Below are 14393 nucleotides of genomic sequence, written 5' to 3'. Positions count from 1 at the left end.
AGAAAACAATTTTATGAAAAACCGTCGAACTCGGAACCTTCGTATGTTTAGCCCGACAAGTCAGCCGAGATAACGTTCACGCTGTTCGACTGAGAGCAAATGTATTAACGGCTACGGGGTAATGAACGAAAAGTGACGATACGTGCTTTATTGATAACTGAAAATTGTTATTATGATGACATGGGCAACATATTGATCAACCATCTGTATCGACAACAAACAAGTCAGGGTAGAGTGATGTTTTTAAACCTGTTATATAAATAATATAACACGTAATGTTAATTTAATTTAACAGTTCTCCTCATAGCTTACACGGTTTAGTTGTAACCTGCGTAAATAAGTCAATGACTGCTTGACATATTTTTTGTTAATTTCTTAATTAAAATCAATAAAAACAACTAAAGCATTATTGGATCCATCTTCAGGTCAATTTAAAACAAGAATACGTCAAAGGAAAACGTTTTGAGTAAGATGACACAATGACAACACAACAAGTTTATCTTAAACACCTTTACCTTTATGAAGACATACAATATAACTATTGCACACACACATACTTTCTACTGCAATGGAATTTTATCTATTTCATTAAAACATAAAAAGATCACGAATCCACCCCTCGAGCAGGGCATACAGGCGGGTTTCAAAAGAACCCGGTCAACCGTAAAACTATTGTGCTTTTCCGAGAAAATAGATGCGCGACGCAATAGTATTGGCCGTACTTGTTTGTTTAACCTGAAACGGTTCATGGAAAAGTACCCTGCATACACGATGAAACCTGCCTTTTCATGGGGAGGGGTGTGTGTTTGGAGTGGGTGTAGGGGGTGTGGGGTGTGTGGGGTGTGTGTGTGTGGGGGGGGGGGGGGGGGGGGGGGGGGTAGGGGGGGGGGTTTAAGATGTTTTCTCAGCTCGTTACATTGGGGCAGGCTATGTCTATATTTCGCAACCGTCTGAGGCATTATTATTTTTTTCAAGAATTTTCGAGAACGATTTATTTACCGCCGGTCTGTGTTAAGGGTTTTATGAGATTGTTTGTGTGGCATACCCATTACTGGTCAAATTCACAGAGGCATATTCGTTGTTCTCACAGTTTTGTATTACAGAGTAATTAACAATAAATAACTTCTTAGAATATTTTAACCACATATAGGTAAAGTGTGTATCGTCGATCCAGACCCCTAGGATTTCTTCATTCCTAATATCTAACGTATGTGTTTTGACCATTAGAATGTGGTATATTGAGTGAGTGAGTGAGCTGGTTTTAACGCCGCCTTGTACGTTATTTTAGTATTATGGCTGGCTGAGTAAGCGATGTCCAAAAGGTTAAACAAACATGTAGGGTATTGTGCTGACAAACCCATGGTCAACCGATCCTGAAACGGTTAAGGGACGCAACTCTTCTCGGGGAAATGCGGATTGATAAATCAGCAGTCTGTCGAGTAGTAGAAAATAACAGAATGATTTAATGGCAATGTAGAAATAACGTAGAAATAAGAGAGGATCAGTGTGATGTTGTAGCAGACAAATGATCAACGTGTTAACATAATAAAGGGGAATCTGGATTCGAACCCACAATCATAGGATGCTGGCCCGCCTAAGGGACGCAACTCTTCAATGATTTAATGATAATGTAAAAATAACGTTAAGACAGGATACGTGTGATGTTGTAGCAGACAAATGATCAACGTGTAAACTTAATCGGGGGAATCTGGGATTCGAACCCACAATCATAGGATGCTGGCACGTCTAAGGGACGCAACTCAGCGAAGTGCGGCGCCTCGGACGAATGGGCCACGCGTGCCCCCTACACCCACAGTGATCTGTTGAGACCCCGGGTAAGAACAAAGGTCCCCAGTAACCTATATGTATGTTTGTTGTAAGAGGCGAAAAAAGGCTCATTGTGTCTCTCATGAAGATGCTTGGTCCTGACTCTATTTTTTACAGATGGCCGTCACATACCTTCAATATTGCTGAATGCTGCATTAAACAACAAACAGACAGACAGGGTAACACCCTACCTATTTAACTCCAGTATTTGAATAGGGGCGGTGGGGTAGCGTAGTGATCAAGCGTTCGCTCGTCACGCCGAAGATCCGGGTTCGATCCCCCACATGGGCACAATGTATGAAGTCCATTTCTGGTGTTCCCCCGCCACGATTGGTGAGTGCGGCGTTAAACAACAAACAAACAAAACAAACAAAACAAACAAAAACACACAGATAATGTTTGCCGGTACCTACAACGCGATATTGGCGACCTAGCTGGCATGTCCATTACTCATGAACACGTGCCACCCACGGGCGACTAACGGGATCGAGGGGTCAGGCTTGGTGGCTTGGTCGATACATGTCATCGTATCCCAAATGCGTAGATCGGTGTTCATGCTGTCAATCAATGGATTGTCTGGTCCAGAATCGATTATTTACAGATCGCAGTCATACAGCTGGAATATTGCTGAGTGCGGCGTTAAACAACAAACAAACAACCATATGACTTTTTTAAAACTTGACATTCACTCGGGCTTATTTTCGTGTTAATGTGATTCTAAGGCTGAAGACAGTAATGTTGCAATTATTGACAAGAACAAACAAACATTGCTCACAAGAAAACCAAAACATGAAAAACTCTTATAAATCGAAAGAGGGTTTACCTCTCGACTATATAATTAGTCGTTTGTCTAAAAAACGGGACATGATTGTTGTGAAATTTCATTCACAATTCCCTGTGAGATGATTACACGTTACGGAATTTGAATAAACAGACAGAATGAACGTGTGAGATGTATTGACGGCTGTTCTTAAAAAAACATTTCGGCTATACAGCTGGAATAAGCCCTTAGTCATGCTTGTTTTTGACGTTCTGACTCTATAAATCAAAGAACCAAGAATCATATTTAGAGTAACCCTGAGATTCGAAGCCATGTTTCTGTCAGACCGAAGTGATGCAACTTTGCACAACACAGGCAAACAAGGTGGTGTTTGAACGACGTGAAACATACTAACTACGACTACCAATGTATAGTTATAAAATAACGATTAGGATAATTATAGAGATCGCGAAATACTGACATGTGGTCTTTTCCCGCCACCTCTATACAATCCATCCATTATGGAACACCTATTGTCGACATACTGACATGTGTCTATTCCCGCCACCTCTATACAATCCATCCATTATGGAACACCTATTGTCGACATACTGACATGTGTCTATTCCCGCCACCTCTATACAATCCATCCATTATGGAACACCTATTGTCGACATACTGACATGTGTCTATTCCAACCACCTCTATACAATCCATCCATTATGGAACACCTATTGTCGACATACTGACATGTGTCTATTCCAACCACCTCTATACAATCCATCCATTATGGAACACCTATTGTCGACATACTGACATGTGTCTATTCCCGCCACCTCTATACAATCCATCCATTATGGAATACCTATTGTCGACATACTGACATGTGTCTATTCCCGCCACCTCCATACAATCCATCCATTATGGAACACCTATTGTCGACATACTGACATGTGTCTATTCCCGCCACCTCTATACAATCCATCCATTATGGAACACCTATTGTCGACATTCTGACATGTTTTTATTCCCGCCACCTCTATACAATCCATCCATTATGGAACACCTATTGTCGACATTCTGACATGTTTTTATTCCCGCCACCTCTATACAATCCATCCATTATGGAACACCTATTGTCGACATTCTGACATGTTTTTATTCCCGCCACCTCTATACAATCCATCCATTATGGAACACCTATTGTCGACATACACGTATAACTAATTCTAACACAACTTAACCTAATTAATTTTCTTGCAATGTTTGTCAAGAAAATAGATTTACTTACGGATAATCTGCAAATGAAAAGTAATAACTATTAAATGTTAAGGTTTAAACTATTTTTTCAAGGATATGATCTAATAAAACAGTCCGCAATATGGTTTACCTTTGAGTACCCCTTTCAATATGACAGTGCTTTCAATCAGAACCTTCATATGTGAGCATTGTGCTATCTTTCTAGGACTCCTTGAAAAAATCATGGTGATAGTCGATTCAAACAATGCAGTGTTAGGCCATTATTAATTAATCATGGGACTTTAATCCCCATCCGTCTCATTAAAACAATCGCCTGACATACTTCCATTGTCCCTCGCTATATGTTCCATCTTTTTTTAAATTAATGAAATACTTAGTTCAACCAGACAGCCATTCGTTATGGAAGTCATATTCGTCAACAGTTAACGAAAACAGATGCCTTGTATATATTCATGTTTCGCCATTTGGTTCGTCAACACACTGCCTGTGGCGACCTAAACCGACTTCTATTAAAAAAATTAAAGGCTTGTCGTTTAATCGTGTCCTGGTTCAAGTTTGAACAGTTGCGAAAGAAAATCGTGGAAACTTTTCAGGGGATTTTTTACTGGTGCAATCACATTTTTATTGGCTTAGCTCTGGCTCCTCGATTGTATAAAATGTGGCTGAGATATTCTCTGAGGACAGAAGCAGTTAAAGAAACCGAAGTTGTCAACTCAGCATCTTAAATCTGAAGACCATGGGCGTCAAAGTAAGTCAAATTTGAACTACATATTGGTTTAGGGGGAGAGTATATTTTTACCCAGGTGAGCTTATGTCGTCGCAAGTCGCCCGTCGTCGTCCATTAATCTTTATTTAAACTCACAAGAACCTGTTTATGACCATTTCTCAGCCATTTTTACTCCAAATGTAATGACATTTGATGTATGTGTAGCCAGTAACAGGGTCAACAGCTCTTCCTTTTTTTGCGATATATTAATTGTGATTTGACCTTTGCTCTAAGACTATACTGAAAACTGAGACTACTTTTTTACCCTTTCACGGCCATTTATTTTCAAAATAACATGAAATTTGGTATATGTGTACTTCGTAGTTGGGCTCAACACATACGTTCCGTTTTTCGTAATGTTATAAATTATGACCTAGATTTGACCTTTGCATTTTGGACAACGCTTTAAAATTCTTTCAAAATGTCCTGGCAATGTTAATATCCTTTTCAGAAAGCACTGAACCAACGAAGCTGAAGAGGTTCGAATGTCGTTCGAATGCCGTTTTCAGTATTATCAGTATTACCAGTACGGCGTTAAATAACAAAAGGAGGAGGTATTGGGTTTGAATGATACTTGAATGTTAGATTATGACCCTTTTCGCGAACACCTGGTGTCAGCACTGATTTTCGGTAACCCATTCCTGTAATTTTCATCTCTGTTTTACCTTTTACGCCTACTGGTGTCAGTTTCGGCGGTTGGCCGAGGCTGGTTGTTCTCTGGGGTTCACGTATTTGTTCATTGGTGTGCATGGGGATATTGTATTGCATTTTGACAGTGAATTTCTTACTAAAACCAGCCACTATCTCTGTCTATATGTGGTTCATTTTCATGTTCTTACCAGAGTCAAATATTTGAGAGTAACACAATTTGTTGATATATTAAAACTTATCTGTTCCATATTTCAATTTTTTTCTCTTTTTTAATTTTGCTGTTTTATGTTTTCCAGGTAACATGTGTTCTTGCATTAGTCCTGTGCTTCTGCGCATTTGTTTATTCAACTCCCGTGGTGAAAAAGGTAAGGACACGTTGTTTGTTTTCATTGATCAGTTTATTGAAATTTGTACAGGTAGTACTATTATTTGATAAACCCCAGTTGGTCAGCCAAGTGGTAAGCCGTCCGCTTGTCTCGCTGAAGGCCTGGACTCTATTCACTATACTGTTACAATAGATAGATAGATAGATAGATATTCTTTATTTCCTCCAATTGAATGAAGATTACAATATGCAGATATGGTTATGTTACATGTTTAACATAAATATGGGGTATATTTACACATGTGCATAAACATACAAGTCTTTTAGCAGGTATCGCCATTTCCTAATATAGCGGCTTACATTAATTATTACTTCTGCCCACACATCTCTTTCTAGTTCCATAATACATTCTATTGGACATCCACCAAGTAAAAACGCAGGGTAACATCGTCATCTTTCTCCCAGATCTTAACAAAAACATTTACATCCAGGATATCACATATGGTGTTAAAAAGTAAATTTCGGTCATTCATATTGATCGTGCAGGACATAAACACGTGCTTTACAATATCATTGGCAACAGTTTTACAATAGCATTCTCTAGAGATAATTTCAGCTGATCCATATAATACAAGCCTTGCAATATTAGTTAAATGGTCATACTTCTACACAGCAGTCAGACATGAGTGGATTGTGTTCTACACAACAGTTAGACATGAGTGGATTGTGTTCTACACAGCACTCAGACATGAGTGGATTGTGTTCCACACAGCAGTCAAACATGAGTGGATTGTGTTCTACACAACACTCAGACATGATTGGATTGTGTTCTACACAGCAGTCAGACATGAGTGGATGGTGTTCTACACAACACTCAGACATGATTGGATTGTGTTCTACACAGCAGTCAGACATGAGTGGATTGTGTTCTACACAACACTCAGACATGATTGGATTGTGTTCTACACAGCAGTCAGACATGCCGCCTTCTTGATCCCGGGTTGGATAAACCCCCAGGAACATATGCTGGTTGGAAAGAGGCGACCAAATGGACCCGGTGGTCATGCTCGGTGATTTGCTGATCACGTTTCATCGTACCCGACGGCGTGGGACGTTGCTCATTGTATCACTCAGTTGTTTGTCTGAATGTTGATTCGATTATTTAAAGGCCATCGTCGTTTTAACTGGAATAGTGGGGCGTAAAGCAACAATACTCAAAACTAAGTCATCAGTATGTTAATAGTGAGAAACATGGAGAGATTTAACACTTTGAATACTTTGTCATAGGAGACAATATAGTCTTCCTTATATTTTCATGGTCGAGATAAATAAGGGCTTTCAAAACGTGTCAAATGCACTCCATTGACGTGTGTTTACCATATGTTGTCTCTTATAGATAAGTTTCTCAACAACAAGGGTAAACATTTGTTAAATATACATATATATATTAGAATAAACATATATCTTTCATTGGCGATATGAAAGAACAAACTGCGTTTAAGAACTGACAAAATGTACATTGCTTTTTAAAAATTGATCAAATGAGCTTTCGGTATCATGGGCTTCAACCTTCTTAATTTGGTTTTTAGAATTTTGGGGGAAGTTCATGATGAACAGGACATAGAATTCTCGTTTATTAATATCTCGATTTGTTTTGTTACAATGAAACCCCGTGCTTTTTATATACAATGGTTGGTTGGTTGGTTTGTTGTTTAACGTCGCACTCAGAAATATTCCAGCTATATGACGGCGGTTTATATACAATGGGCTTTACGTCAGTGAGTGCTTGGTCACGAGAGTGAGGTATGCATGACTGATCCTCCCAACATTTTGAACTTCCAAAAATAATATTTTGATGTCAATGTACAGCATTGCTATTATATTCACACCTTGGTACATAATCCGAGAAATGCAATCGCCCTGAAGATTATTTCAGTTTTATAATGCCATGTTAGTTTACTGTCAGAAGAACACCCTACGATCTTCAATGTTTACCACTGAAAGCAACGAGTTCGAACTCGGCACGGTCAGTTGCCTTGCTTTACACCACTGAGCCACCCGTGTCCCCGCCATGCAATGTACGTGTTCGAATAGGTCCCCAACAATCTATGCTTCTTGTACGAGGCAACTGTATGGATCGGGTGGTCAGGCTTGGTCACTTGATTGATGTGGTGTCTTCGTACCCCGACGGCATGGGTCGTTGCTAATTATAGTTCCCTCTATGTTCCCGCTATGTTAGTTTATGTTCGCCTTGCCCGACATGGGTTGATGTAACCTCTGTGTTAGTTGATGTACCCTCTGTGTTAGTTGATGTACCCTCTATGTTAGTTGATGTTCCCTCAATGTTAGTTTATGTACCCTCTATGTTAGTTTATGTACCCTCTATGTTAGTTTATGTTCCCTCTATGTTAGTTTATGTTCCCTCTATGTTAGTTTATGTACCCTCTATGTTAGTTTATGTACCCTTTATGTTAGTTGATGTACCCTCTATGTTAGTTTATGTACCCTCTATGTTAGTTTATGTACCCTCTATGTTAGTTTGTGTACCCTTTATGTTAGTTTATGTTCCCTCGCCAGATATTGGTTGATGTACCCTCTGTGTTAGTTTATGTACCCTCTATGTTAGTTTATGTACCCTCGCCAGATATGGGTTGATGTACCCTCTGTGTTAGTTTATGTTCTGCAGAAACTACAATAGAGGGTACACCAACTCATGTCCCTCGAGGGACCGTTGGACAATTTATGTGTGGGGTGCATACCTAATTATACTGCAGGCATGTCCAATGAATGCATGCTCTGGTCCGAATCGGTAAGAATACCACAGTTAGGCATTTATCAACATCGTTCATTTTTCACATTCATCGAAGCAGCACAGAAAACAGAACCAGCTATTCCCCCTTGATCTATTTCAAAATGAAATATCGTAAATATCAAGAGAATGGCGTATTACATACTTTATTCGAGATACATAATTGTTGTTGGTCTGTTGCAAATGTAAAGCCAACAGTTCGGCAATTCGAGAAATGTAACACACATGTGAGCAGAGTATATTCAAAATAGCAGACTTTGTCTCATCCCGTGGGGATTTCGGGATAGACAACTTGACCAGCAAGACATGTTTGTCGTAAGAGGCGACTGTATGGGTGGTCAGCGGAGTACTGCTGAGTGTGGCGTCAACAAAATACGTCAAACACGTCACGTCACTAACTGACTTCTGTATCATAACGCTCATCCATGTTTGGTTGTGAATGATGTCCTCAGTGTGAGAAGATGGACACTGGCGACATGGTGGAGGAGGACTGTGAAGATGGGACAGGGGTGTCCTCGGTGCCAGGGGAGACGGACAACGTCTTCGTCGGCGTTGATCTAAAGGTAACTTTTTTGATAGTATTTATACACAATGAAACAGAATAATTAGATTTATACCCAGATCTACGCTTGTTTACATTTTTACTTTCATATAATTATCACACTTTACAATTTTAAAATTTGTTGAAAGTTTAATGTGTATTTTGTGTTTCCTATTGATATCCACGTGTCGTATAAGTTGAGTCAAAATTGTTATTTATTTTTCATATTTACTAAGCGGCATTTAGCCATGGTCGCCGGATATGTAAACCAATAAAATAAATAAGGTTGTCAGTTTTATTTTCATTGATTTGGGTAAAATGAATACATTTCCTGGCTTTCAACTACCAGGCACATGGGACACAGATAATAATACGTAGATTTGAAATTGATGTGGCACGTGGTGATATGTACTTGGATTATTGGAAGGAGATCATATTTTAAGAGTTATTATTTTCTATATTACATTAACGTTTCTGTAAGGATAATATGGGCTTTATGTTATAAGAATAAGGGTTTGCCTTGACTTAACATGAGTGTTGTCCTTTTTTCAACAACTTCCACAGGGCCGTCGTGTGTTCAAGATGGGCGGAAACGACACCTGCTTCATTGACTCCGATCCTGCTTCCCTACCAGACTATGTAAGTAAAAGCAATTATATAATGCTTCAGAATTCTATATTCCGCGTTGTGCATTCAGACATATCCTGGCGTGACATCTCAATGTTGAAGAAAGTGATGTCACTGGTATACGTTTACCACTTTGTTGAAAGTCACAGGTAATACCCGATACCAGTAACACAGGGTCATTAGTGATATTCTGGTGTTCTGACCCACGATCAGCGGATCTTGACACAGGCAAGAACAGCAACTATGCATAATACATTACGGAGTCTTAGATCACTGGATCATCTTAAGTAGTACTGGAAGGTGATATGTAAAAAACATATAATACTATGGTGTGTCAAATCCTGGCAGTAAATTCTATTTGGTTCAAATGTAAAATGCAGTTCCGACAATACAACTCACATTGCAAATAGATAGAAATCAGCGTTCGATAAACGTTCGATGCGGTCAATTTGACGTTTGTAGTGAATAAGGACTTATACCAAGCAACCCTCAACTCAAGGTTTGGTGATGATGGTGCTCTTGATTTTCCAATCATGGGATCGCGATCTGGACGTGAACCTTTCACGCTCTGTTCGTTCTAGCGGGGCGTTTGCTTTTTACCTTAATGCTGTTTTATTGCTTAGGTCGAAGATGCTACACTAGAACAATCAAAGACGGCGGTGGAGGTGACTGATCAAGCAGTGTTGGACAGTGTCAAGCAATGGTGCACAGGCGAGGTCTACCTTCTGGTGGAAGATAGCAGTGATGTTGTTGAAGGTAACTTGAAGGGATGGTCATGGAGGAGAGAGTGAGTGAGTTACTCCCTGGTGGAAGAAGACAATGCTGTTGGTGAAGGTTTCGTCAAGGGTTGGCCAAACATTTAAAAACAATATCATCTAGGAAGCAGGTATCCGGTCTAACTTACACGGTACTGCTATATACAGCCAGTCACATACATTGTACTGCTATATACAGCCAGACACATACATTGTACTGCTATATACAGCCAGTCACATACATTGTACTGCTATATACAGCCAGACACATACATTGTACTGCTACATACAGCCAGTCACATACATTGTACTGCTATATACAGCCAGACACATACATTGTACTGCTACATACAGCCAGTCACATACATTGTACTGCTATATACAGCCAGACACATACATTGTACTGCTACATACAGCCAGTCACATACATTGTACTGCTATATACAGCCAGACACATACATTGTACTGCTATATACAGCCAGACACATACATTGTACTGCTATATACAGCCAGACACATACATTGTACTGCTACATACAGCCAGACACATACATTGTACTGCTATATACAGCCAGACACATACATTGTACTGCTATATACAGCCAGACACATACATTGTACTGCTACATACAGCCAGACACATACATTGTACTGCTACATACAGCCAGTCACATACATTGTACTGCTATATACAGCCAGACACATACATTGTACTGCTATATACAGCCAGACACATACATTGTACTGCTACATACAGCCAGTCACATACATTGTACTGCTACATACAGCCAGTCACATACATTGTACTGCTATATACAGATAGTCACATACATTGTACTGCTATATACAGCCAGACACATACATTGTACTGCTATATACAGCCAGTCACATACATTGTACTGCTATATACAGCCAGTCACATACATTGTACTGCTACATACAGCCAGTCACATACATTGTACTGCTATATACAGACAGTCACATACATTGTACTGCTATATACAGATAGTCACATACATTGTACTGCTACTTACAGACAGTCACATACATTGTACTGCTACATACAGCCAGTCACATACATTGTACTGCTATATACAGATAGTCACATACATTGTACTGCTATATACAGCCAGTCACATACACTGTACTGCTATATACAGCCAACCACATACATTGTACTGCTATATACAGCCAGTCAAATACATTGTACTGCTACATACAGCCAGTCACATACATTGTACTGCTATATACAGCCAGTCACATACATTGTACTGCTACATACAGCCAGTCACATACATTGTACTGCTATATACAGCCAGTCACATACATTGTACTGCTACATACAGCCAGTCACATACATTGTACTGCTACATACAGCCAGTCACATACATTGTACTGCTATATACAGCCAGTCACATACATTGTACTGCTATATACAGCCAGTCACATACATTGTACTGCTATATACAGATAGTCACATACATTGTACTGCTATATACAGCCAGTCACATACATTGTACTGCTATATACATACAGTCACATACATTGTACTGCTATATACAGATAGTCACATACATTGTACTGCTATATACAGCCAGTCACATACATTGTACTGCTATATACAGACAGTCACATACATTGTACTGCTATATACAGATAGTCACATACATTGTACTGCTACTTACAGACAGTCACATACATTGTACTGCTACATACAGCCAGTCACATACATTGTACTGCTATATACAGATAGTCACATACATTGTACTGCTATATACAGCCAGTCACATACACTGTACTGCTATATACAGCCAACCACATACATTGTACTGCTACATACAGCCAGTCAAATACATTGTACTGCTACATACAGCCAGTCACATACATTGTACTGCTATATACAGCCAGTCACATACATTGTACTGCTATATACAGATAGTCACATACATTGTACTGCTATATACAGCCAGTCACATACATTGTACTGCTATATACAGACAGTCACATACATTGTACTGCTACATACAGATTGTCACATACATTGTACTGCTACTTACAGACAGTCACATACATTGTACTGCTACATACAGCCAGTCACATACATTGTACTGCTATATACAGATAGTCACATACATTGTACTGCTATATACAGCCAGTCACATACACTGTACTGCTATATACAGCCAACCACATACATTGTACTGCTACATACAGCCAGTCAAATACATTGTACTGCTACATACAGCCAGTCACATACATTGTACTGCTATATACAGCCAGTCACATACATTGTACTGCTACATACAGCCAGTCACATACATTGTACTGCTATATACAGCCAGTCACATACATTGTACTGCTACATACAGCCAGTCACATACATTGTACTGCTACTTACAGACAGTCACATACATTGTACTGCTATATACAGCCAGTCACATACATTGTACTGCTACATACAGCCAGTCACATACATTGTACTGCTACTTACAGACAGTCACATACATTGTACTGCTATATACAGCCAGTCACATACATTGTACTGCTATATACAGCCAGTCACATACATTGTACTGCTATATACAGCCAGTCACATACATTGTACTGCTATATACAGCCAGTCACATACATTGTACTGCTATATACAGCCAGTCACATACATTGTACAGCTATATACAGCCAACCACATACATTGTACTGCTATATACAGCCAGTCACATACATTGTACTGCTACGTACAGCCAGTCACATACATTGTACTGCTATATACAGATAGTCACATGCATTGTACTGCTACATACAGCCAGTCACATACATTGTACAGCTATATACAGCCAGTCACATACATTGTACTGCTACATACAGCCAGTCACATACATTGTACTGCTACATACAGCCAGTCACATACATTGTACTGCTATATACAGCCAGTCACATAAACTGTACTGCTATATACAGCCAATCACATACATTGTACAGCTATATACAGATAGTCACATGCATTGTACTGCTATATACATCCAATCACATACATTGTACTGCTACATACAGCCAATCACATACATTGTACTGCTATATACAGCCAATCACATACATTGTACTGCTATATACAGCCAGTCACATACATTGTACTGCTATATACAGCCAACCACATACATTGTACTGCTAAACACAGCCAGTCACATACACTCTGTTGTTTCTGTTTCAGGCCGACACAAGCGAGCCATCTGCTACAGGCTGCGCTGCAGATACTTCATCTACCGTGGACGTCTGTATCGCCACTGCATCCTGACTCTGCGGAGATGTTAGAACACGCGGACACGACAACGGATTGCATATCCTCTGAAAAAACATCGACATATTGAAAATATATAAAAACATTGAGTTACAGAGAAATCCTGACATGAGTTCGCTCTCTTGGTACAAGTTATTTAATTTACACACGAACAGCTGACCTTTTATGATTGATCTTGGTATAAGTCCAGTTGCATCTGGAAAAGACTTGCCACCTGTCAATTCCTCGTGAATTGTTGAATAAAGTTGTTGTTTTTCACAATCCTTTTATTTGATATCGGTTCCTAATGGGTGCCAACGTGGACCTTCCGGGTTAGAATAGGTCCTTACCAAATTATGCTGGTCTTTATAAGCGATGAAATAGACGCCATGGCCAGTGACTGGGCTTATTGCGAGTCAACGTACTCTGATGTGGCTCACGCTATCAACCACTGGTTTACCATGCATCATTTGGACACTTTGCCACGTGCATCAAATAAGCCGGTACACACAAGTATATGCATTTGCATAGAATTTTACGGATAGGACTACAACCTTTATTTAGGCCTTGACTTTCACTTAGGCCATGACCAAATAACTCTTAAGCAAGAGTCGTATTACGTACTTCGAAATCTTTGCAGAGAGAGCATGTCCGATCGATAGTACCTCAAAAGTTGTGAAATGTAGACACCAAAGGCTGGCGTTCCGGGTTTCAATAGTTACCAAGAAACCCATGGTTGTCGTTAGAGGCGATTGAGTAGATCGGATAGTCAGACTCGCTGATTTGGTACATAGCATT

At 39.6% G+C, this 14393-nt stretch overlaps 1 protein-coding gene across 1 annotated transcript; it reads left to right on the top strand.

Annotated features, from left to right (window-relative positions):
- Positions 1 to 4486: 4486 nt before the first annotated feature.
- Positions 4487 to 13877, top strand: LOC124118122. Its single transcript, XM_046480214.2, has 6 exons — positions 4487 to 4595; positions 5561 to 5629; positions 8851 to 8961; positions 9504 to 9578; positions 10190 to 10322; positions 13530 to 13877. The coding sequence occupies exons 1-6, from the start codon at positions 4584 to 4586 to the stop codon at positions 13628 to 13630; spliced, it is 501 nt and encodes a 166-aa protein (XP_046336170.2). The 5' UTR covers positions 4487 to 4583; the 3' UTR covers positions 13631 to 13877.
- The last annotated feature ends 516 nt before the right edge of the window (positions 13878 to 14393 follow it).

This window comes from Haliotis rufescens, unplaced genomic scaffold, assembly GCF_023055435.1.
Source record: "Haliotis rufescens isolate VD_foot unplaced genomic scaffold, xgHalRufe1.0.p SCAF_12, whole genome shotgun sequence".
NCBI classification, from domain to species: Eukaryota; Metazoa; Mollusca; class Gastropoda; order Lepetellida; family Haliotidae; genus Haliotis; species Haliotis rufescens.
The sequence above is the reverse complement of the archived record's forward strand: the minus strand, read 5'-3'. Positions and strand labels throughout refer to the sequence as shown.